The 27,982-nt window shown below is 35.2% G+C and overlaps 1 protein-coding gene across 1 annotated transcript; it reads right to left on the reverse strand.

The window, feature by feature from the left end:
- Positions 1 to 915: 915 nt before the first annotated feature.
- On the reverse strand, positions 916 to 27,928 carry LOC117324866 (endoplasmic reticulum metallopeptidase 1-like). Its single transcript, XM_033880694.1, has 17 exons — positions 27,375 to 27,928; positions 26,581 to 26,708; positions 22,571 to 22,676; positions 19,936 to 20,082; positions 18,744 to 18,836; positions 18,287 to 18,502; positions 16,151 to 16,205; positions 15,349 to 15,380; positions 14,874 to 14,924; positions 14,112 to 14,347; positions 13,356 to 13,536; positions 11,493 to 11,683; positions 11,067 to 11,219; positions 10,464 to 10,669; positions 9,754 to 9,869; positions 9,016 to 9,200; positions 916 to 8,115 (listed from the first exon to the last, which is right to left on the reverse strand). The coding sequence occupies exons 1-17, from the start codon at positions 27,709 to 27,711 to the stop codon at positions 7,942 to 7,944; spliced, it is 2,607 nt and encodes an 868-aa protein (XP_033736585.1). The 5' UTR covers positions 27,712 to 27,928; the 3' UTR covers positions 916 to 7,941.
- Positions 27,929 to 27,982: the final 54 nt, after the last annotated feature.

Below are 27,982 nucleotides of genomic sequence, written 5' to 3' on the forward strand. Positions count from 1 at the left end.
CATACAATATACCAGTCTCCAGTCACACATCACATACGATATACCAGTCTACAGTCACACATCACATACAATATACCAGTCTCCAGTCACACATCACATACGATATACCAGTCTACAGTCACACATCACATACGATATACCAGTCTACAGTCACACATCACATACGATATACCAGTCTACAGTCACACATCACATACAATATACCAGTCTCCAGTCACACATCACATACGATATACCAGTCTAGTCACACATCACATACGATATACCAGTCTACAGTCACACATCACATACGATATACCAGTCTACAGTCACACATCACATACGATATACCAGTCTACAGTCACACATCACATACAATATACCAGTCTACAGTCACACATCACATACAATATACCAGTCTACAGTCAAACATCACATACAATATACCAGTATACAGTCACACATCACATACAATATACCAGTATACAGTCACACATCACATAAGATATACCAGTATACAGTCACACATCACATAAAATATACCAGTATACAGTCACACATCACATAAGATATACCAGTATACAGTCACACATCACATACGATATACCAGTCTAATATCATCAGATAACAGTCACACATCACATCAGTCTAATATCGTCAGATAACAGTCGTACATTGCATTAGTTTAATATCGCTTAGAAAAACAGTAAAACAGAGTATTCACCTTTTCATGATATATCAAATGTTTATATTGCAGACAAAAATTTACCCGAAATTTTAAAATTATTCATGCAACCAGTACATGTCAATTTTGGAACAAATATGACTAGTTTTCACATTTAACTTGAAAAGCTCTCCACTCTTGTCGATGTATATTTCAATATTTGATAATTCATACACTACTATAAAATGATATAGGTACATGATGTTTTGTTCTTTGCATAGCCATCACAATGATCGCTATTTATAGACACACGCCTATTAACAACAAAATAAGAATACATACAAATTTATCGTTGTAATGTATGTTATGTAAATAATCATGGTTTGACACAATAGTTCATGTCAATATATATCACGTGTTTAACGTATAAGCAAAACATACTTGTTTGCTTCTAAAATAATTAAAAAAATAAAAACCAAGTAAGAAATCGACTTATTTTCGTTATGTACACAACATCCAGTTCCAGTCCGAAATGTATAATGAATATAATTCGTATATTTTTCTTTATTATCATTTTCAAAATGGATATTTATTCCTTCAGAATGTAAATTGTCGATTTTAACATGTGGTACTTTAAGGCGTTGTTATCACACTAAATAAACATGTATACGCCTGTCGTCACGGGCAAGTAGTTTCTTACCATTATCAGAACACCAATGGTTATGCATAAACCCAACAATAGCACAAGTATCATATTAGTTTGACAGGAACATGTAGTGGATCGCCACCTCAGACAATCATAGCTCTCAAATCAATCTCATCATATGCTTAATATGGTACAAATCTCTAAGTTACTGTACCACAGTTTACTAAGCTAAGATCATCAGAGTCCTCAAGTCATTACGGTAGTTCATTTCTTAACTACAGATTTCCCTTAACGTCTAGAAGTTTTCATATACTAAGCATTCCTTTTTAATCTTTGTACAAGTTTGCTTCATGCATCTGTATGGAATAATGCAATTGTTAAAATTACATTAAAAAATTGCACACTTGTAATAAGTCAGATGATATAACACTAAACAGTATAATACATTGTGCTTATGGGAAACAATATTAACACACATTATTTACCCTTCATTATATACACAGAACAACTGGAATATAATTAGAATCTAGTTAGAATAATCTTACTGCAAATAATATGTGTCATTTTTAGAACAGAACAAAAACCATGATACCTACACACACAATCATATATCAGTTTGACTAGTCTGACAGTAAACTGACAAAAGTCGTTACTGATGTTGATGACGCACTCAAGATTTGGCCCCTATCTGTACCTTAACAGACTAGTGCACCAACAGTACTTGTCACAGAAAACAATATACAGAAACTGTGATTGGCACAATCATAATTTAACAGAAGTCTTTCAATGCAAAAAAATCTAAAATAAGATTATCAGTAAAATATGTACCTTTATGGTATATATATTCCATAAAACTAAGTACCAATTATATATTGCTATTGTTATATTGAGAGAGAAAATATCGGTTGGATTTGGGCTATTTTGATACTTATGGTGATTCGGTACCAACTTCATACCTCCATTAACATATCTTTGTCATTTTGAGCATATATTGAACACTTATGTCATAATTGTTGGGGCAAGCTGGCGGCACGTGATTTCTTACTTCATATTTCTGTAGTAAGAGAAGCTGGTAATGTAAATGTAAAATATAGCTAAAATAAAATGTAAAATCAATGTTAATAATAATGCACAAGCAATAAAACAAATTCATTAAATAAAAAGCAGGCAAAATTAAGTATCTTGCTCCGTTCATTATACACTATACCGAAACATAATTGAAACAGATAACTTATATATCTTTAGCTAGCAAATAACATTAACATACCAGATTACAGGTTCAGACTATACCAAAATTATGCAATATAAAAAATCTTTCAACATATCAAAGTCATTTCTGTCCAAAACAAATAAAATCATTTTTGAAATAATTTACAATTTGTAAATCTACCACACATAAAAATATTAACACATTTCAAATTTAGTAAACATATAATAAGTTCCAATCTCAGTTAATTTCAATATTTGAAAAATTGTAAAAAATGAAATAAGATTGTTTCTTCCAGTAAAGAAATCAGTATCTTAACTAGTTTCATAACATGTTCTTCGTTTCATCAAATTTACAATCCTCGTTAAAAGGATAATCGGTGTTAACTATCAAAATAGTTAACACATATTCAATATTGAAAAAGTAAAAATTCCTCAAATCATTCTTTTTCCAATATATCTGCAGAATATAGTACATACACAAAAACATCTGTGTCTAGCATCAGCATGAACAATAAAAAATCGAGAAAGAAAATAAACAAACACCAAGTTGACAGTAATAGTAATAACTCGAGAAAGAAAATAAACAAATACCAAGTTGACAGTAATAGTAATAACTCGAGAAAGAAAATAAACAAACACCAAGTTGACATTAATGATAATAAATAAATACCAAAGTGACAACGTGATGCATAGTTGTTGAAATGAAACATACAAGGGCTATGTGACACTGAACAGTCTGACACAAGTCTAACAGAGAAGATCCATACGTTAATATGCTGACGTACAAATGTCTGATGAACTATGAACACACATGGATTGATCAATACAGGGATATAGCAGCATGTTAAGTGTACATTATACTGTTGAAAATGTAATTAATAAGGACATTGATACAAATCTGAAAGACTACAGCGATGTAAAAGTATAATTATACATCATAAAATCAACATTTTAGCTATTCATACATTCATACAAGATGTAAAGCGAAAATAATGTTAGCGAAAATAATGTCCAATAACACATCATAGCTGGCTTCTCCCTGATCTTCATGTATCTCACTTAAAAATTAGTTGAGTTAAAAAGTTGCAGAAGGTAAAGACCTTAACACCTAAAACCATATAATTAAAATAAATTAACATGAATATTAACAGATAAAATGATACATCTTTTGTATCAAACTTACAAGTAAGAGTATTTAGCAAAACTTGAGTGTGGTTACAACATATTTATACAACATCAAACTTGATATACATTTCACAGTGATACAAGATACAAATAGGTTTCAACTTGGACCCTTCATTTAAACAAATAGAATTTATGCTTGTGTTGTATGTATGCAACAGAGTTGCCTAATTAATGATTTAATAATGAAGACAGTGGGGTAATATATAATTTTACCTTGCACTGTTTAACTTATTTCTTTTGATTACCTGCTAATAATTATTTATGTGTAAATTATGAGTCTGGTGGAGACAACAGGTTTCATTTTTCGTTAGGGAATTCCCTGAAATATTTTTTTTTTAATTTGTATTCACAAATAATAAAAATCCGTTTGTAAGCACCAGGGCAAATACCTGTGCCTTAATTTGCCTGAAATATTTGAATCATAATCGGAGACAATATGCATCAAATTAACCTTTAAAATTACAAGCAGTATAATCATAATGAAACGAATGAAAAATAATTGAAATAAATCACCTGATTAAAGTAATACTGTCATATATTAATCATGTTGTTTAGTGGTAAAACTGATCAAAGTTGATTTAGTTAAGATATACCACTCCTATCTGATTAGATGAGGATAAAAATGACAATATAAAATCGAGATATATTACCTTACTTTACAAATTTGTAATTGAAAATTCAAGAGGCTGTATTCCGGGTGGATTTCAGGCTCAAGACGTTTTAATGATAATACTGCATTAATGGGTATTGATTGGATTTCTGACAGTTATGGAACAGCTGAGAGCACAATACCAGAACAAAATACATCAGTTACATACAAATAATTCAGTGTATAACTAAACATTTAAACTAGGATGAGTTTCCAGTAAGTTGCACTATCATCATCATATTTCATATTCACCTCATCAACAATAAGTATTTTATGTTATCTGTTTATTTTCTGGAATAAACCCTTGGCGTCTTATTTCCTTTTACGGTAAAAAATCAATGTAAGCTGTATACCTAGCACGAGATTCTGCTGGGCTTCATTACAGACATCAAAACTTGTGGTTTTACTGATATCATGCCTCTCTGTTCATAACGGGTTATACTTTCATATATAAAGTCAGAATAAAATGATCAAAGGTAATGTCCTTAAATGGAATATTGATGATGGGCATCACTTTTGTTTGGGTGAAGCCACATGTTCATTACTTAGTGTGGACCCTGTGTTCTGTAACACTACTCTCAGTTAGTACTAGTGGACCCTGTGTTCTGTAACACTACTCTCAGTTAGTACTAGTGGACCCTGTGTTCTGTAACACTACTCTCAGTTAGTACTAGTGGACCCAGTGTTCTGTAACACTACTCTCAGTTAGTACTACAAACTCATCAACACCATTATTTTTCAACACTAATGTATTTAGGAAAGATAACGTGAATGTGACATAAAACACCTGTAAATGGAGACAGACCATGAAGATACTCGCACAGCTATTAAGAATGTATACACATAAAAATTCATCTCAACAATGAGATCAGTCAGAACGAATGGTGAAGGAGAAAACTTCTGTGACAGTAAGACCTCAACAACAACAAAGAGAGCACATATATACAGATATCATTTAGAGTTTGTACAACCTTCCTGTGCTGAACAGGAATCCAACCCACTGATTACATAACATAATGATACTGAAACAGACGAACTCCTCAGCTGACATAGAACTGATATGTACGCGACACCTTACCCTTGGAGGAAAGGTAAACAAACTATTATGCTTTTATAAAGACTTCTACCTATTAAGTATTTGATACTTCCTGACAATGTTATCAGACTGATGTGATATAACACTGCAGGGATCTACTCAGCCGATACATACAGACAGTAGTGTTTGGGTAGAGTTGAATCGAAACTTAAATATCTATGATTTACTTAATTGCAGATATTGGAAGGTTGAACCATAACAAAAACATTTATTAAAACACTAATACTATCCTGAGATCTGACGTAACATGTCAAACTCTAGAACACACAAGTTGTTGATATCCTGAGATCCAACATTGCTGTAATATCATTTTGAAACACGAATGTAGCACCTAAAAAAAGTCACAATTCTTGTAAACAGGTTAGCACTATTGAACTTTGATATTTGGGTATAGTTTGGCATTCCAGTGGTTGACAGGAAGACAGGAAGATTGTTTACCGCTATATATAAATGATATCCAGTTCAACAGAGGACTACGAGAGTTTCTTGGAGATTATTCTACTGTAAACAATTTACACATTGGCAATATCAAAATATCAGTTTGGTGCTGTTATTAGAATTCAGATGTTGTTTTTTTGAATTTCCCACAATGATCCTCTTTTGGACTTTTATGTTGAACCATGGAAAGCCAAACCTGTCTGTTAACCTGCAGGTGTATATAACAGGTTTAACTGAATTCTGAATTACAGCTGAGAAGTAATCACATTATAAAATGGGCATGTTATGACAGATATCAGACATTTATTATACTCAATTAAACCAGGTCACCTAAATCGTTTCTTCCCTTTTGAGGAAAATAACAAAAAAGTAGTAAAAAATAATTATACTCTAAAACGAAAACAGAGCACTCATTAATATCAAGTAGAAATAAACAATGAAATAAAAAGTTTAAGAATACTGGCTTTTGATTACGAGACATCCCAGAGGGATCTTGGCCAACACCATCACAGGTCACACAAATCAATCACAGATCATTTGCCGTCATTATTATTGGACATCTCTTAACATCCTTTTTTATCGCTGAATAATTCAATGGAAAGGAATTTAGAGTTGGATCTCTGAAGACTTTAATTAATGGATATGTTTAGTGCATTAATAGAACTAGTAAATGTAATTTATTTAATATACTTATTGTAATTGTAAAAGTCCCTATTCGATGTAGCTTGGGCTAAATGGTATGATATCTCTTCCCTTTATTTCAACTGAAATCTCTTTTGAATTTCCAACCAAAAATGAACAAAATATACCCAAATATATCATTTTCGAACTGAAGCTACGATAGATAAATTTCACCACACTCCCAGGTAAAACCACCTTTAAATGCTCCCCAAGTTATCTGGTTCTAAAAGAAGATTGTTGAATTTGAAATTTCATAGTATCAAACTGTCATTTCAAAGTTATAGTACAAAATCAAGTCTGAATTATTTCCTATTGAAAATTAACAAAATACACACAAAAGTATAAAAAAAATCTTTAATATATTATAAACTATTATAAACATCACTCCATCCCCAGGGGTGAAAGTGGAACCTAAAGGAAATGAAGAGCACCCTACCGGTAATATCCTTCCATCACCACAGAGTTATCTAGGTCTAAAGAAGAAGTTGAAGCCAATTTAACTTATCTTAGCCCCACCCGTTAGAGCCCGAGGGACCTTACTTCACAATTTTTTTATTATCATTTCATTAGAACTGATTCTGTGGTTTCTGAGAAGAAGCCAAAAAAATGTAAATTGTTTACAGATTAATGACACACACAATGACTGACGACTGACAATAGGTGATTACAATACAGGCCACTCGAGTCTTTACCTCGGGTGACTTTACTTGATTTTGAAACAATAACAAAACATCTCATAACAAAATATTACTTAAAACACTTTTAAATAAAAGTAGATGATTTTATAAAAAAAAATGACAACGTAGAAAACCATGCATATCTATATAACTACTCAAATCTTCACTTTTACAGTTACACCAGAATAGGTAATGATAATTACCTAATGTGAACAAACACCTGTCAAAAATATCAACATTGTGCACTAGCATAGCCCACATTTTATATAAGTAGCCCTGGGTCAGTTGTTTAAACTCGTAAAACTTCCCTCTAACTTTTTGTATATTGCTGACAACCAATGAGACTTGCCCAGGACTCTGTACTTTTCCTACAATGGTGACATGGTTTTCTTCATTCAGTATGATACACAAGAACTGGCTTTAGAAAATTGGAGGAGATATTGATTACACTGTTAACAGTTGTTTGTATAGGTATGAAGTTGATAATGCATTGGAAACATAACCCTTTCTCCATAAAATTCAAGGTTATATAAATTCTATTTTCTGATGTTATTATGAGCTTTATAATTATTTAAGTTAGAAAATATCATAATGTTGAAAAATTATTTAATGTTTTCATGAAAGGTTCATATTAAATTTAACAAAACAATCATTATTGTCTAAATTTTTACGGTGGGAAATTTCTTTGTTGACTTGCTAATGGTGGTCATGGAAATGTTAAAACTGGTAACTTGCATAGGTTGCAGAAAATGAAATTGGTATCATCCAAGGTAAGACCTTGCTGTGGAGTTCGTCCAGTTCGGGGGTGGACTTGTACTTGCCGTGGAGGTAGTAACCACTGAAGGCAATGTCTACAACATGTTGGTCCTCTGGCCAGTGTCCAGTAATGGTCTAGTGAAGGAAAATAAGTGTTAGCATGTAGTCATAAAATGATTTTATTAAATTTTTGCCTGTGAAATATGGAAAATTTTCGAACTGATAAAATCTATATTTTCACTACAATGATGAGCAGTGAAAATATAAGATTTTGTAGAAAAAAATATAAAAGTTTGCAGGATAAATTAAAAGGTTTTGCTGAAACTACTCCATCAGTCACTTCAGCATGGCGTAGTAATACCAGACGGACTAGGTTTTAATATCATTTGATATCTATATCCAATTACACTTTTTACATACATAGTGGATAAATATTGTGTTTTAGGAATTGATCAACCTGAACTGAAGTTTATATGTGTCCTTTATTATTTCTAATATGTTTTGAAATGTGGAACTATATTTTATAGCGTATTGATATTTTGAAATGTGGAACTATATTTTATAGCATATTGATATTTTGAAATCACACTTATCCTGATCAGCTGACTCTAAAGTTTGTCATTTCAAAGGATTGGCCTCACTACTTTCCAGGAGGCAGGTAAAGAAAAACTCGAATAAAAGCATTTTAAAGGCCTCATTCGAAATGCAATAAAAAGAAAATTCAATGGTTTTGCATTTAATATCAATTATATTTCACAAGTACGCACTCGTGAAACTATAACAAAATCTGTCATACTTGAGGAATATATTTGATATTTAACAGCAAATTTGATTTCTTAAAACTGACCTTATAACCATACTAGTATACTACTGACTGTTCAATTACATTTGCACTGAATTTGAAGAAAAAAAGAAAAAAAAACAATGTAGAAAGCTCCGATAGCATTTTAAGCGAACAATGAAGAATGTGACTTTCAGGATTTTTGTAATGAAGTCCCTAGTGCTAGCATAAAAAATTAACAAATTTGAACATACCTGTATATCAATATGAAACTGCCATGGCTCCTGTGGGGTTTCACCATGACCGTAGTACACAAAATATGACGTCTCATTCATGTCTGGGAATGTGAAGACAGGCAGTGGAGGGTCAGGCAGTATGGACCAGGCCACTAAGTCCATACCTGACTGGGGGCGGATGTATACTGTCATGTGATCAGGACCTGTTTGTACAGCAGAAATATCAACTGTAACAGTCAGGTTTATTATCTTACATTGTCATTAAACCAATAAAACATTTTCTACTTTTACCTGGGAGAAAATTCTCTCTTAGTTGTTGAGTATTAAACTAAATGTAAATAAACTGTATTGGATTTTATCGTCATCTTCTTCAAACAAATAACAAATGAAGTGTATCCTATTTATACTGAGGTATAAAATTGTATCAAACTGTAATCAAAATGACAGGTCTATATAACTACCAGGAATACCATAATATAATCAATAGTATGTACACTGAGGTGGTAAACTGTACAAACTGTAACTGAATCAACATGGACCTCAATGTACCAATATCAAATAATTAAAATTGTCCCTTCTTGATGAATCATAGAATGTGCAACAATATTGATGACCTTACTTGACTGATATGGTTGCCGATGCTGTGTAAAGTGATAACATCATTCTTTTTTATAATAAAGGAAATACAGATTATCTTTTTCCTACCACAAACAGAAAGGTATTCATGAAGTATGGGAGAGTAGACTATCATGTTACCTGTAACTTCAAATGTGAGTCGGAGAGTGTCTTGGGATATAGCCTGTTTGTTGACGAGTGAGGGCATCACCTTCGGCTTGGGGTCGATGGCAGGTGATGGTATGTATTTACTGTCTCTGTAAAGGAAAATTCATAAAAAATACAAGATCAACTTACAAGTCCAACCTGCATCATAAGAGACCAGGACGTACTCTGTTCCAAATAAGGTGAAACATTACTCTACAAATACAAGTGTACTACCTAACAATTTTCAACAAATTAAGAAATTAAAACCTAGTTTACATGTTTTAGTCTGACTTCTGAACACATCATTTACATATTAGCTACAACAGATCCCAGAGGGATCTTGGCACCCACCATTGAATGATCCTTTTTAATTCTACATCAGCCTGATCTTCTCTGTACCTTTGGAACATACTTGTTAAGTTTCGGTTTGGTTTGGTTTGGTTTGTTTTTGTTTAACGTCTTATTGACAGCTAGGGTCATTTAAGGATGTGCCAGGTTTTGGGGGTGGAGGAAAACCGGACTATCCGGAGAAAAACCATCGGCCTACGGTCAGTACCTGGCAACTGCCCCACGTAGGTTTCGAAACTGGATTATTTGAGAACAGATTAACAGAACATACCTGTACCATAGATAATTTACAGGAGGTGTTTTCCTTTCAAAAACAGAATGTTTAAGTAACATACAACTTATCTAAAATGATTTACCTTGGACTGAGTAAGTGTAATATAGGTATAAAGTAAGGTAGGCCATAGTAGGGCCCATGTCCTCTCAACTCTGCGCTAGCCGTCTTGATAAAAGGAAAGTGTTCCTGATACAGCTGGTCTTTTAGGTAGTCCTGGGGTAGGTACCATAAACCACTATCAGAATGGACTAACTCTCCTTTCAGATTGTAATTCTCTCTGTTGATATGCTTAAAAAAATTATATCAACAAATTTAATGTGACAATATAACATCAAAATAGCATGTAATCAATTTCAGTTCACAGGTAATAATATTTAAATATCTCAAATCTAAAAATATTTCTCTTTGTGTAATTTAGAAAGAGGAAGGAAAAATGTGTGATATATAAGGTTTATATCAACAACTGTACAGAAACAAAAGAGAATGCAATCAATCAAGTACACTTTGAAGTTAAAGGAACGAAGAATTAAAATATTTCCAATCAAAGGTAAACATAATGTCAGAAGTGTTCTTGAAACCTAAATGAGAAAATTTATTATTGGTATGAAAACTAAGGTCCAGAAAGTCAATTTTGTGTTCAGCTTGCAGACATGAATCTGAGGTAGATACTTATATATATACTTACCAAATGCGAAAATCTTTGGGGGGTTGGATTGTCCTTGTCACCACTAAAGGGAAACCCCAAAGGTGTAAATACAACGGCTAGTAAACCTAGGATAAATATAACACCCAGGGTCCTCCAGACATGTCTCATATCACAAAGGTACACCAGGCCAAACTGAAAGTAGAACAGTCATGGTATAAGGTGCACTAGATACACCACTGTATACTAAACTATCGTGAATGGTACAGCACTTCCTTGGTAATTCATTATGCTTTTATATTTCTATCATTAAAATTTCTATTGTTTAAACCAAATAGTTCATATAACACAAGTGTTAAACTCTTAATGTAGATTATTTTTAACTGCAAAATAATGACAAACACATTTTGAAAACAATAAGAACATTATCTGAGCCGTAGTAAGGTGTTAATGTGTTGTCACACTCACCAGGTACTGACAACACGACAGTACAAATACAGTAACTAGTGCGGCTAGTGCGAGATCAGGGTTGACAGTGCTCCCCACTCGGCCCATGGTAGGTATAATAATGATTAGAAACATGTAGATGATGTATATGGAGGACAGCAGAGGAACCATCATACCACTCAGGTGTAATATCAGCATGGCCTTCTTGTTATCTGGAACACAGGAAACAGAACTGTGACTAGTTTATAACACAGGAAACAGATTTTGGTTTGTTTGGTTTGATTTTGTTTAACGTCCTATTAACAGCCAGGGTCATTTAAGGACGTGCCAGGTTTTAGAGGTGGAGGAAAGCCGGAGTTCCCAGAGAAAAACCACCGGCCTACGACCAGTACCTGGCAACTGCCCCACGTAGGTTTCGAACTCGCAACCCAGAGGTGGAGGGCTAGTGATAAAGTGTCGGGACACCTTAACCACTCGGCCACCGCGGCCCCTTCAGGAAACAGAACTGTGACCAATCTATATTACAGAAAACATTATATCTGTGACAAATCTATAGCACAGAAAACATTATATCTGTGACAAATCTATGGCACAGAAAATATTGTATTTGTGACAAATCTATAGTACAGAAAATATTATATCTGTGACAAATCTATAGCACAGAAAATATTATATTTGTGACAAATCTATAGCACAGAAAAAATTATATTTGTGACAAATCTATAGCACAGAAAATATTATATTTGTGACAAATCTAAAGTACAGAAAATATTGTATCTGTGACAAATCTATAGCACAGAAAATATTATATTGTGACAAATCTATAGTACAGAAAATATTATATTTGTGACAAATCTATAGCACAGAAAATATTATATCTGTGACAAATCTATAGTACAGAAAATATTATATTTGTGACAAATCTATAGTACAGAAAATATTATATCTGTGACAAATCTATAGCACAGAAAATATTACATACTTACCTCGCCAGTGTATACAGGTTACCTGTGTGACACACTCTCTATACAGTACAGACTACACATACCTCTCCAGTTTACACAGGTTACCTGTGTGACACACTCTCTATACAGTACAGACTATACATACCTCGCCAGTTTACACAGGTTACCTGTGTGACACACTCTCTATACAGTACAGACTATTGATGTAGACTATACATACCTCGCCAGTTTACAAAGGTCACCTGTGTGACACACTCTCTATACAGTACAGACTATACATACCTTGCCAGTTTATACAGGTCACCTGTGTGACACACTCTCTATACAGTACAGACTATACATACCTCACCAGTTTACACAGGTTACCTGTGTGACACACTCTCTATACAGTACAGACTATTGATGAAGACTATACATACCTCGCCAGTTTACACAGGTCACCTGTGTGACACACTCTCTATACAGTACAGACTATACATACCTAGCTAGTTTACACAGGTTATCTGTGTGACACACTCTATACAGTACAGACTATTGATGAAGACTATACAAACCTCACCAGTTTACACAGCTGGTCACCTGTGTGACACACTCTCTATACAGTACAGACTATTGATGAAGACTATACATACCTCGCCAGTTTACACAGGTTACCTGTGTGACACACTCTCTATACAGTACAGACTATTGATGTAGACTATACATACCTCGTCAGTTTACACAGGTTACCTGTGTGACACACTCTCTATACAGTACAGACTATTGATGTAGACTATACATACCTCGTCAGTTTACACAGGTTACCTGTGTGACACACTCTCTATACAGTACAGACTATTGATGAAGACGATACATACCTTGCCAGTTTACACAGGTCACCTGTGTGACACACTCTCTATACAGTACAGACTATACATACCTCGCCAGTTTATACAGGTCACCTGTGTGACACACTCACGCAGCACCAGTGGAAGCAGCACCCACATCATCACCAGGTAGGACATACCCAGACCAATGTATGTCAGGATCAGGTTAGCTACGGCCAGCTCACATAACACAGTGTCAAAGAGGATTCGCTCGACATACATCGGATCCAGACCCTAGCAGCGAAGAATATATATATATTGTACATATTTGTTTGCATCAGCATTCTGTTTTGTTCAACAGGAACCATTATATATAATATCTCTTTTAAACCATTCAGGATAATAAATCTGCTTTTTAAGCTTCATGAACTTTGCAATGAATGGAGCGTGAAAGGATTTTGTTTTTATAAAAATGTAAGTTGTGTAAGTTCTTCCTTGCTATGGTATATTTGATTATTCAATTAAGATGATAAATCCTCAGAAAGTAGGAGATAGAGGTCAGACAAACATTTTCTTTATGTAAGTCAGTGGTCAAAATGAAAATAACAAACACTGTTTTGCTTCTCAAATCTCTCTCATTTCCATTCAGCCCCCACCCACCCACACACAAACAATCCACAAGTAGCCATATGCTATACCTTTTCCATGTAATATTGCATTACTTGGCTTTCCCATACATATATGATATATCATTTTAAAGAAAGTATACAATGGATGATGGATGTCATATATCATGGAAATATATAAACTTTTAAACTTTTAGACAAGATCAGCTACATTTTTGAGGTATGAGGTTTGGTATCTCTCACCTTGAAAAGCCTGGGTTTAAGGAACTGCTGCATGCTGATGATGGTGATAAAGCCAGGCAGGACAAACAGAGGCCACATGAGGTAGGTATTGGTATACCAGAACATGGAGCGGCCTAACAGACTGAGAGGCAAGGCCACACCTACTAACACCACCAGTATACACGCAATCCAGGTAGCTGTCGTCGCCACACAAGCAGCGAACATGTTCTTCAAGTGTGCAAAACCACTCACAGAACCTGTGAAACAAGTTATATATCTAAAAGGGTTGCAGAAGAAAATTAATTGTAAACATTAGTTTTCATAAAAAATTGTATTGTAAACAAAACAGCACATTTTTAGTTTTCTTCACAAATTCATATGTATTAATTCAACATACCTGGTAGGAACTACATGGTAAATATTTTGCAATATTCTGAAGTAATTACTACATTACTAACATGTACCCCCCAGTAGTTGCTATGTTAAAGGTTGGCAGAATTATCTATTTTTGCCTTTTGAAGATATGAAATTATTTGAAAGAAAGCTATTTTGTGAAATATTAACTCATCCAAAACTGAAAATAATCATAGACAACATGAACTACTAATAAAAATTCAATCTGAATGTATCAAAATATTTGCTCAATGTTTTTTTTATATCTTTCTTCCAAAGCTTGGTGCCACTAAAATTGGTTTACCGGTACATAGATCAGATAATAACTTCAGACTAATCCATAAGAGATCAATTAGAACAGCTAGATTGGATTATTTTAGATGTTTGTACCTTGTGATGGTGGCGTTCTCTCTGCGTTCCTGTAAATACAAAACCACCATACTGATTCAATTACATTTTGTAAAAAGAGGTTTCCTGTATATTTTACTAATCAAACTATCAAATCACAATGTTATTGGGTGGTCGGGTGGCAGAGTGGTAACACTCTTGCCTTTCACCTAGGCAGCCAGGGTTCAATTCCCCAATTGGACGTGAACAGGTAGGGGGCACCTGCCCAACCGTATTTCTCCAGGTACTCCATTTTCCAAGACCCCTGGCATGCTTCCATTCGGACCAACAAGAGTGATTTATATTTATTGGTATAACTTGTTTCACCATTGTTGTAAAATAGATAATAATCTTAAGTCATTGTAAAGTCCAGTTTTATTCCTGTCTCTAAGTAAGTTTGTAATCAAGAATAATATCGGTAATATATATATTGTTGTATAACAATTATTAACCAGAAAATCAACCAATGACCGCATACATAATCTGTAGTTGTGGTTCAGTGGAACGTCTCTAAACAGATCATGCACAGTACATAAATATTCGGCTGGTTTAGACAGGGCTCGTTATGGAGAAGTGACTGGTCAGGATCTGGGGATATTATCAATCTTTGAAGCAATGTTAATATTATCAAAGTTAATGAAAACATGGAATTTATGAAAATTAATTGAAACTGATTAAATAAGTTTAAATACTGATTGCAAATGTATGCCATAGTTTCATCATTTCGCTTTGCTGTCATCAGCACTGAACTGCATCCGGCCTGTCTCTACACCTCTGTGCTGATGGGACATGATATGTAGCATTTTTACAGTTTATAGAAGTAATTTTGGGTATTTTAACCACTCTTGACAAAAAACATGGTTCAGTATTCCGAAATTTAGGGGGATCATTGGGAGGTGTTTTCTACTATAATAAAGAAAGATCAATTCTGTACATCACTATTTCGATTGGTAACAAGAAGTGATTGGTTTTTAGAAGATCTGTTTTGGGAAGATGCACTTTAGTTATCTGATTCTAAATATACATATTACTATCATTTATAATTGACAGCTTGAGTCATTTAGGGCCAAATACTGTACAACATAAAATGATTGTGTGAACCTTCTTCTGTGGTTTGGAGCTTTCTAATTATTTTGTGGGTACACACATTAATATAACAATAACACAAACAACACTTTTGTTGTATTTATATTTGTGGTTCCATACCAACCACGAAAATGAAAGTTTATACACAACAAACGTTACATGTTAAAACAGTATTGATATCTAACCATGCTTACCTATAATGTGCGTTATTTTCGGTAAAACCATTTTCTGTCTTTGCATGCTGTGTACCTAACAAGATATAAAATCATTATTCAAAACAAGTATTTCAGCAAAATGTTAAAAGTGAGAAATGCAATAAAAATACATTGAATCAACAAAACCTTGAACCTGTAAGGTTGTATGGACCTGGCCAATGTGTCAGTAACATACCTGTATGTACCTGGCCAGTGTGTTAGTAATATACCTGTATGTACCAGGCCAGTGTGTCAGTTACATACCTATATGGACCTGGCCAGTGTGTCAGTAACATACCTGTATGTACCTGGCCAGTGTGTCAGTAATATACCTGTATGTACCAGGCCAGTGTGTCAGTTACATACCTGTATGGACCTGGCCAGTGTGTCAGTAACATACCTGTATAGTCCAGGCCAGTGTGTCAGTAACATACATGTATGTACCTAGCCAGTGTGTCAGTAACATACCTGTATGGACCTGGCCAGTGTGTCAGTAACATACCTGTATGGACCAGGTCAGTGTGTCAGTAACATACCTGTATGTACCTGGCCAGTGTGTCAGTAACATACCTGTATGTACCTGGCCAATGTGTCAGTAACATACCTGTATGTACCTGGCCAGTGTGTCAGTAACATACCTGTATGGACCTGGCCAGTGTGTCAGTAACATACCTGTATAGTCCAGGCCAGTGTGTCAGTAACATACCTGTATGTACCTGGCCAGTGTGTCAGTAACATACCTGTATAGACCCGTCCAGTGTGTCAGTAACATACCTGTATGTACCTGGCCAGTGTGTCAGTAACATACCTGTATAGACCTGGCCAGTGTGTCAGTGATATACCTGTATAGACTCGACCAGTGTGTCAGTAACATACCTGTATGGACCTAGCCAGTGTGTCAGTAACATACCTGTATGTACCTGGCCAGTGTGTCAGTAACATACCTGTATAGTCCAGGCCAGTGTGTCAGTAACATACCTGTATGTACCTGGCCAGTGTGTCAGTGACATACCTGTATGTACCTGGCCAGTGTGTCAGTAACATACCTGTATGTACCTGGCCAGTGTGTCAGTAACATACCTGTATAGTCCAGGCCAGTGTGTCAGTAACATACCTGTATGTACCTGGCCAGTGTGTCAGTAACATACCTGTATAGACCCGGCCAGTGTGTCAGTAACATACCTGTATGTACCTGGCCAGTGTGTCAGTAACATACCTGTATGTACCTGGCCAGTGTGTCAGTAACATACCTGTATAGACCCGGCCAGTGTGTCAGTAATATACCTGTATAGACTAAGTCAGTGTGTCAGTAATATACCTGTATACGACCCTTCCGTTGTGTCAGTAACATACCTGTATGTACCTGGCCAGTGTGTCAGTAACATACCTGTATGTACCTGGCCAGTGTGTCAGTAACATACCTGTATAGACCCGGCCAGTGTGTCAGTAATATACCTGTATAGACTAAGTCAGTGTGTCAGTAATAGACCTGTATACGACCCTTCCGTTGTGTCAGTAACATACCTGTATGTACATGGCCAGTGTGTCAGTAACATACCTGTAGGTACCTTGTCAATGTGTCAGTAACATACCTGTATGTACCTGGCCAGTGTGTCAGTAACATACCTGTATGTACCTGGCCAGTGTGTCAGTAACATACCTGTACAGACCTGGCCAGTGTGTCAGTAACATACCTGTATGTACCTGGCCAGTGTGTCAGTAACATACCTGTATAGTCCAGGCCAGTGTGTCAGTAACATACCTGTATAGTCCAGGCCAGTGTGTCAGTAACATACCTGTATAGACCTGGCCAGTGTGTCAGTAACATACCTGTACAGACCTGGCCAGTGTGTCAGTAACATACCTGTATAGACCTGGCCAGTGTGTCAGTAACATACCTGTATGTACCTGGCCAGTGTGTCAGTAACATACCTGTATGGACCTGGTCAATGTGTCAGTAACATACCTGTATAGACCTGGCCAGTGTGTCAGTAACATACCTGTATATACCTGGTCAATGTGTCAGTAACATACCTGTATAAACCTGGCCAGTGTGTCAGTAACATACCTGTACAGACCTGGCCAGTGTGTCAGTAACATACCTGTATGTACCCGGTCAATGTGTCAGTAACATACCTGTTTGGACCCGGCCAGATGCAGCCTTCCTCCACAGTAAGATGAAGGTGCAAAAGGAGACAATACAGTTGAGGATGGAACCAATACGTTTTGGATAGTGGACAACTACCAATCCAACAAGGTCATAGAACACCATAGAGCCATGACGATCATCCCCAGGGTCAGCTAGCTTAGGATTTGTGGCAAGAGCCTGGACAATGCTCAACAGGTTTTCACCTAAAAAACAATACAAAATTTAATATGTATGTATATAATAATGGAAGGTCCATGTGTGAAAGTTACAGGGCTGAACAATTAGGGGACATCATTCACAGTATGGTAAAAGTATTGATAGGTGTTGGTAAATTTAATTACTGTCTCTATAAGATTGAGGGTGATTTTTTTTTTGGGGGGGGGGGGGCATCAATCATATTATGGTATACAGTATCAAAACAGTACATAGGCATTAGTACACTACCTGCTCTCTGTAAACACCCAGGAGGAATGGTTTCTGGGACGTCATTCATAGTGTGATAAACATAGCCATTGGAAATATATGCAATATCCAAACCTGAAATTACAAAAGTTACTGAAGCTGTAAAAATAAATGTAAAATCTGTAAATGGATGTCTTATATAACTTGCAGCTGTTTGTAAAACATTACAACAATAGTCAGCTTATAAATGTTACTCTATTATAGTACAAACAACCTCAGCCATTACTCCCTCTTATACAACAAAAATTGTCTCACTAAAAATGATCTTTGATCCTCAACCCTATACAAACTTATTTAACTCACATGTCTATTGCTAATCAACCTGTTCAATGAATCTATATTTACAGTACATAATATGAATTTATATGTTATAACATTTTTCATAGTACTACATAACTGATTTAAAAAATAAATATTCAGAATATATTTTGGAATGTTGTGATATTTTTGTCAATTTGAAAATTGATGTAACTTAGAAATCAATCAAGTTGCAATGATATGATGATACTGTAGTGTTCTTTCATCAGGAACTAACTCAGATGTAACAAATCAAAAATATTTAGAACTATAATAGTTTCAGTGAATCCTATATTTTCACCTGAACAATTCTTCTTATGACACTCTTTCAATGTACTGAGTTTTTCTCTGTACAAAGAAAAAAATAACAAAATCTAAATTATGTGACATAGAAAGACATGAAAACCAGCTGACTGGAATCAAATTGTATGATTTTTGTAAGCTAGATCACTGGATACACTAATTACTGTTGATTAGTATGTTTCACAGCACATCATCGCCAACAAGTTTGTCACAACAGGTGATAACAATGCATCAGTCATCCTTATTGATCTTGTATAAACAAATTTGACCACTAAATTATGATGGTGTAGCTTCCTACAGTATTCTGATGTCAGATAAATTAACAGTGAAACTATAAATATGTAACCAGGTGGGTTACGTGATGATCACTATGATCATAAAGCCAAATATCGCTATAGATAATTAAGGAAGTACATCCCTGTATATTGTTTAGGAAAATATATTTCAATAATTTCAATATTCACGATAATTTCACTCACACTACAGTGACCTATAACTGAAATAGTTATCTTGTTTAATATAGTATCCAGGTAATGGAGATTCACTATATGAATGAAATAACAGTTGTACTCACCAGGGATCTTGCCATAGTCCCTGAAGATGCGATAGTCTGTGTCAGCAGGGACCAGACCAAGCTCAAAGATTTCCTGGTTAATGACAGAGGCACTAGGGTATATAGCTGATTCTATATACAACTTTACCAACCAGGGATGTTGGGGACCTGTAGGCAGATAAAAAAACAGGGTCAACGAAATGCACATTACGGTACACCAACCAGGGGTGCTCGGGACCTGTAGGCAGGCAAAACACAGGGTCAACGAAAGGCACATTACGGTACACCAACCAGGGGTGCTGGGGACCTGTAGGCAGACAAAAAAACAGGGTGAACGAAAGGCACATTACGGTACACCAACCAGGGGTGCTGGGGACCTGTAGGCAGACAAAAAAACAGGGTGAACGAAAGGCACATTACGGTACACCAACCAGGGGTGCTGGGGACCTGAAGGCAGACAAAAACACAGGGTCAATGAAAAACACATTACGGTACACCAACCAGGGGTGCTGGGGACCTGTAGGCAGACAAAAAAACAGGGTCAACAAAAGGCACATTACGGTACATCAACCAGGGGTGCTGGGGACCTGTAGGCAGAAATTTCAGTTTAATTTGCAAATAATAGACTTCAACTGTCAAAAATGTGGAAATGATCTTGTACCATGAGTGGGTAAATTTAGTCGGTGATCTAATAATTTCCATACTAAAAATGACATTCAATATAGTAACTATATACATGATGTACTTCGAAGAAACTTGCTAAAAACCAGCACAATACTCTTTGTTTATGAAAAACATTACCATACATAGGAACAATAAACACCTGTCCAACGCAAAAATGTTTAGATTCTCAAATCAAAAATGAAAATGCCTAAAAATTATAGAAATGTAACAACCTTGACCTTTTACTAGACTTCGACCAATGATTTAATAATTCAGTTGATTTCTTGTTTAACAAGGGGTCAATCTAGTGTAAAATATAGATCAGCACCAGCATCTAAAACATATCACAGACTAAGCCTCCCTCAATACAACAGTCAGGTAAGTTTAATAATACAAGTCAGGTAAGTTTAATAATACAAGTCAGGTAAGTTTAATAATACAAGTCAGGTAAGTTTAATAATACAAGTCAGGTAAGTTTAATAATACAAGTCAGGTAAGTTTAATAATACAAGTCAGGTAAGTTTAATAATACAAGTCAGGTAAGTTTAATAATACAAGTCAGGTAAGTTTAATAATACATCCGTCAGGTAAGTTTAATAATACATCCGTCAGGTAAGTTAAATAATACAACAGTCAGGTAAGTTTAATAATACATCCGTCAGGTAAGTTTAATAATACAAAAGTCAGGTAAGTTTAATAATACAAGTCAGGTAAGTTTAATAATACAAGTCAGGTAAGTTTAATAATACAAGTCAGGTAAGTTTAATAATACAAGTCAGGTAAGTTTAATAATACAAGTCAGGTAAGTTTAATAATACATCAGTTAGGTAAGTTTAATAATACAACAGTCAGGTAAGTTTAATAATACAAGTCAGGTAAGTTTAATAATACATCCATCAGGTAAGTTTTATAATACATCCATCAGGTAAGTTTAATAATACAAGTCAGGTAAGTTTTATAATACATCCGTCAGGTAAGTTTAATAATACATCCGTCAGGTAAGTTTTATAATACAAGTCAGGTAAGTTTAATAATACAAGTCAGGTAAGTTTTATAATACATCCATCAGGTAAGTTTAATAATACAAGTCAGGTAAGTTTTATAATACATCAGTCAGGTAAGTTTAATAATACAACAGTCAGGTAAGTTTAATAATACAAGTCAGGTAAGTTTAATAATACATCCGTCAGGTAAGTTTAATAATACATCCGTCAGGTAAGTTTAATAATACATCCGTCAGGTAAGTTTAATAATACAAGTCAGATAAGTTTAATAATACAACAGTCAGGTAAGTTTAATAATACAAGTCAGGTAAGTTTTATAATACATCCGTCAGGTAAGTTTAATAATACATCCGTCAGGTAAGTTTAATAATACAAGTCAGGTAAGTTTAATAATACAAGTCAGGTAAGTTTAATAATACATCCGTCAGGTAAGTTTAATAATACAACAGTCAGGTAAGTTTAATAATACAACAGTCAGGTAAGTTTAATAATACAAGTCAGGTAAGTTTAATAATACAACAGTCAGGTAAGTTTAATAATACAACCGTCAGGTAAGTTTAATAATACAAGTCAGGTAAGTTTAATAATACATCAGTCAGGTAAGTTTAATAATACAAATCAGGTAAGTTTAATAATACATCAGTCAGGTAAGTTTATAAAACAGTATCATTGAATTACTGCTCTGGCGAACATATCTACCTATGATGGTGGCAAAGACTGGCAAATTTTAAAGTCATCATTGATATCTTTAGTCTCTATACAAAAAAAAGTTTATTGACAGAAGTTAAATCAATGCCATGCCATAATACTCCTTTCAGATTTTGACAGGCATACAAAAAGACAAGATAAGCAGATTAAATTCTATGAAAAGATGATGATTATCAGATGATTATCAGATGATTACTAGTGTTGACAAGGTAAAGCACATTACAAGAAAATTCATAGGCATTACGTTACAGGAAAATGTTTCATTAGGTGGAGATACATACCTGTTTGGAAGACAATTTCCCATCCACCAGCCCCAGCGGAGTCCAGATTGATAAAAGCTTTGATACTCTTCGCCCAAGGGTGTTGTGTTATAAAACCATGGCTACCCTGTCAAAACAAATCAATTTAGCTGGTATACCATTTAAATAAAACAATGTATATACATATACATATGTCTTAACACATTGTCAAATGATGAAGGAAGACAATTTTATGACTACAAATTAAATAGTGGTCTCGTTTGGTGCCATGGCATGTCTGAAATTACAACTTCTTCTGGACGATGTGCATGCAAACACCACACATGCTCCTTTTGGCCCCACTCATCTGTATTCTTTATCTTTGTCAGATGATATATCATTATTCAATACATACCTGTTATTATATTTCAACACTGATAATTAAACAAGATGATATCCTATAGGAATTTTGGCATCCAGCATCAAGCGACCTTTATTTGATCTCTGATAGACTGATATTTTCTCTACTTTTCCCTTCTCCCACTTACAAGTATAATTTGAAAACAGTGGGAACCTACAGATGAAATCTGAGAAATATTCACCAAGAACTTTCTGTGAAATAAGAATAACAGCTTCAGCTAATACAAGAGGAACCTAATTATTAACTTCAAAATGGAACATGCACAACTAGGGACCAAGGGCAATATATACACATGATATTTGAGAAAATCTATAAATAACTTTCTGAGAAATAGAGATAACAATGTCTTCTGTCATCTGCCTGTTAGCCATCTTGATTTCCTATCAGTTTCCAAATGAAAGATGCACTACTATGAAACCAAGAGGAACCTACATATCAAAGTTGAGACAGATTCATCAAGAACTTTCCAGAAAAATAGAAAAATTCAAAATGGCCACCTGTCAGCCATCTTGTTTTCCAATCAGTCTAAAAAATAATCATGCACATGGGCCAAAGAGATCCTTCATATGAAATTTGAGAAAAAATCCATAAAGTATTTTCCGAGAATTTAAGCAAAAAACATTTTTTTTTTAACTACATAACTAATAACCAAATAAAACATACACAAAATTTGGGAAAGATCCAGGTGGAACTTTCTGAGATTGTTATCGGACAGATGATGGACAACAGAATCTGGACAATGGACTACAGACAGATGGAGTGGAAATAGACCTCAGAAAAAAAATACGGTAAACCTCCGGTTAGTTTGAACAAAATTAAACAAGGCATCGCAAACGATACAAATCCCCTCGCGTGCTAACACATGAACTCTGACGCAAAATGGGGGGTGGGGTTATTGCAGGACATTGAAATAACATCAGTTGTCATTTGCACTGAACTGCAATAGACATGACCTTAACCTTGACCTTGGCACCCTGAAACACGAACTCGTTCGAGGTATTCCCATGCTGGACCCATATATGAAGTTTGGTCAGGATCCGTTCAGAAATGAAGTCGCAAGAGCGCTGACAAAGATTTTCTATAAATAGTAACAGTGACCTTGACCTTGACCTTGGCACCCTGAAACACGAACTCGTTCGAGGTATTCCCATGCTGGACCCATATATGAAGTTTGGTCAGGATCCGTTCAGAAATGAAGTCGCAAGAGCGCTGACAAAGATTTTCTATAAATAGTAACAGTGACCTTGACCTTGGCACCCTGAAACACGAACTCGTTCGAGGTATTCCCATGCTGGACCCATATATGAAGTTTGGTCAGAATCCGTTCAAAAATGAAGTCGCAAGAGCGCTGACAAAAAGTGAACATACGTACGTACGTACTTACGTACTTACGAACGGAACGCTATATCCCCTCCCCGACTTTCCTCGCGAGGGGATAATAAATATTGACGAACCAGATCGAATTATTCGAAATTATGCTTCAGAAAATAAGCGCGAGTTCAAACTATCCGAGTCTGGACGAAAATCTCGGCAGAGTAAAATCATTAGACACAAATTAACATATCCATTGTAAATCTGATACGTAACAACGGCGGTCTGAACAATGGCACATTTATAAATAAGTAAAATGATAGTATTTTATTTTATTCAATGTCAACTGATCGTTTAACGTTCTTCCTTTCTTGATAACTACATGTCTATGATGGTTATTGCACGAAGCTGCTCGGGCAATGCGCCACAAAACAGTACAGTACACGTTTCATTTGTGGCGCAAAAGTTAAACATGTGTACAGTATAATCTCCGCATGGCTATATTTTTTTATCTGAATCAGAAACTATCGCTTTTGGTCTCTTTAATACATCAAAAGCATAGTCTACATAACTTGATGCGTTTATGAAAGCACCACTGTAAAAATAGGCGATATATGTTGATAGAATTAGGTCAGAACATCAACATGTCTGCTTTTAAATATGCCCAGTCGTATTATCTGCCAACCATATATATTTGATACCTGCAAAATTACCCATCACTAATTGGGACACCTGTGGATTGTTTTGACTGGATATGAATGCTTATCACCTCACTCAGCATGGCCGGGCGGCCGATCCTTTCAATTTTACCGCAAGCGACACCTCGCGTGGCCTGCTTACCTAGCGTGAGGTAGCAGGTTTTCAGATAATACCTTGATTGGCAATAATTAAGAGATGTCCAGTCACAATTAAATAACCATAATGCTAAGTTAACACTATATTTGAAAATACACGGGAGATTTCTTAGTTTGCTATAGCCACCGCGAATACAAATATCGCATGTTATTTATACATTGTCGGGGCCTTAATTTGTAATCAGCTGTCTCGTGCGTACCAGTGTATTTTGCATTGTAAAAAACTGAATTAACGCTAAAATATGTGGCATTTATTAAATCAGACACATTCCAATGATCATGCATACAACTTAATAACCTAAACGTGCCTGTTGATCAAATTTAAGTCTTGTTTTTTTTCTCTGGGCCGGTCGTCGGGACCGGGTCGTCGCGGTTTGCCAAAAAAAACTTACGTTACGTTCTTAATTTGACAAGTTCGAACTATCCGAAATAGTGTCAGTTATAAACAACCAGAGTTCGAACTATTAGTAGCTAAAAAATTATTGTTTTTCTTGAAAAAAATGTGTGTTCGAACTATCCGTGTGTTCGAACTAACCGGAGGTTAACCGTAATTAGAACAGCCCACATCTGATGATGATGGACTAATGACTCTAGCAAGTCTAGCAGATGCATCCTGAACTTTGTTGCTGGAGGTACAGGAAAGTCATCGCATATAAGGAAAGTCTAATCACATTTGAGAGTTGAGGAATGGATGATCTGCAAACTTTTTCAAACTGGCGGGTACCCAGTAGACCCTGATGAGTATGTTTTTTACTCCCCAAAAGCAGATTTGACTCTTGAGATTTGAGGAGCATGTCAATTTGACATGTTATAACCCTTCATATTTCTGAGAAATAGTGATTTGACAGACCCCTGATACTGCTAAAAATCAAGAGTTGATAAGCTGAAAGCCCTGACTGATAAATAAGATAAATTTTTTTATGACATTTGAGTATATCCATCCTTCATACATGTTTTAACACTAAGCTGTCTCCCTTCTATACTCGCATCATTGCCAGATGTGCTATTTTCATGTGTTTTAACCATGAATATAATTACCCTCATGTGACAATATTTTTTATCGGACACATAATTTTTAATGCAGTACTTATAACACACTCAATAACAGCATTTATCATATACCAAGGGCCATCTGACTTGGCAATAGTTAATTGTCAATCAGTAACTGATATTTAGATGAACAATATGTGCATTATGCAAATGAGCTGTGGCAAAACTATTTTGTAATATTGCATGCAGATGCATGGCTCTGACTATTTAACATGATGTGATGCTAGTGTTTCAGTAGTGAAAAAATGTCTCTAAAAGATATAAATTAACTTCTTCAAAAAAAATCAATATTATAACATATTTTAAACACTTCTGTTAAATCCATCATATCATTAAAATTGAAATACCGGTAACACTTTTGGAAAGGCAAAATTGGAAGGTTGTTCAGTTGTAACAATTTTTGTTTTCATATATACCTGTAAAAGGTTTTCCTCTGCTCCATTGAATAAGAATATGATATTATGCATCAGTGGCTTACTGGATTGGGATAGTGAACGAGCAATTTCAAGCATGACCGCACAACTGGACATATCATCACCTGCACCTAAAATAAACAAAGCATATGAGGAACAAATGGAATTTATTAAACTCCTTTTCAAAGTCTTCAAACAAGTGGCATTGTTAAATCATTGAATAAGTTTAATAAACTTCATATAGCCATGGGTGCAAGAATATGATTATAGCCATGGGTGCAAGAATATGATTCTTCACACATATGAGACTTAAGTGAAGACTCTTAAATCAATTTCTGTATATAATGCTTTTTCCTTGGAAGTTTTATTTAACATTGGTACATGTATATGGTCAAACTGAACAACATTAGCTCTATTCTTTACAGAAAACCATACAACATCATATTGTGACATCATGAATCATTAATGATTTCACAGCAGCTTAAAATAGCTTGGTTTTTATTTTGTATTGTTTAACATATATCAACAGCTCCTAACATTAAGGACACTCTGCATGCATGGGGTGAATAAGCATGTGACACATTGGTATGTTCATGTTTGTCTCAATAGCTGGAAACTGATACCAAGTTTAATGTGTTATTTTATGTTCGTATTATAATTACGCTGTTTATGAAATAGCCATATGACATGGTAGAACAGGCCAGTTTTTACAAAGTACCTGCAATCACCTACACATAAAAATAATGTGCCAAGTAGCTTCCTTACTAGAGGTCAAATTATAGGTCACGTTTATTTACCTATAGCATCCACCATGGTATCATAGTGACAGTTCATTAAAACACTGTGTGTAGCTCCAGAAGCTGGCCCTAGCTTCACCACAACGTTCTTCAGGTTCTTGTACACACTATAAAAGTCGGTATGGATGAAGTACAAATGAAAAGATCCGCTCGTGTTTTGCACATCTATCAACATCTCCTTCGATTCGTGCAGATGTTCTTTAAACGTCAGTAATTCTTTAAAAATGTAGTTTTTGGTATATAATTCGTTCGCATCGCTACCGGTTGGTCGTTGTCCAAAGCTTGTCACCGTTTCTAAATGTCGACGTGCCAGATCCTCATAAAATACTCCATCCATTGGCCTGTCGTCCGCGATGCGGGGTTTGGGGAACAGATGGAACCTCGAACTAACGAAAAATAGTATACCAACGTATAAACCAAATATGAATAGCCAAACGAAAAACGATTCATAATATCCAAAGGTTGATTTCCACCTCTCTGCACTTAAATGTCTTGATGCATAGTTAGATTTATCAGACTTTTCTTGTGGTTGACGTCTTCGCCGCAAAGCTTGCATGGAAGCTGCCATGATGGGTTTACAACTGAAGTGTCAACGTAGTCGTCCCTTC

Source organism: Pecten maximus, chromosome 4, assembly GCF_902652985.1.
Source record: "Pecten maximus chromosome 4, xPecMax1.1, whole genome shotgun sequence".
Taxonomy (NCBI): domain Eukaryota; kingdom Metazoa; phylum Mollusca; class Bivalvia; order Pectinida; family Pectinidae; genus Pecten; species Pecten maximus.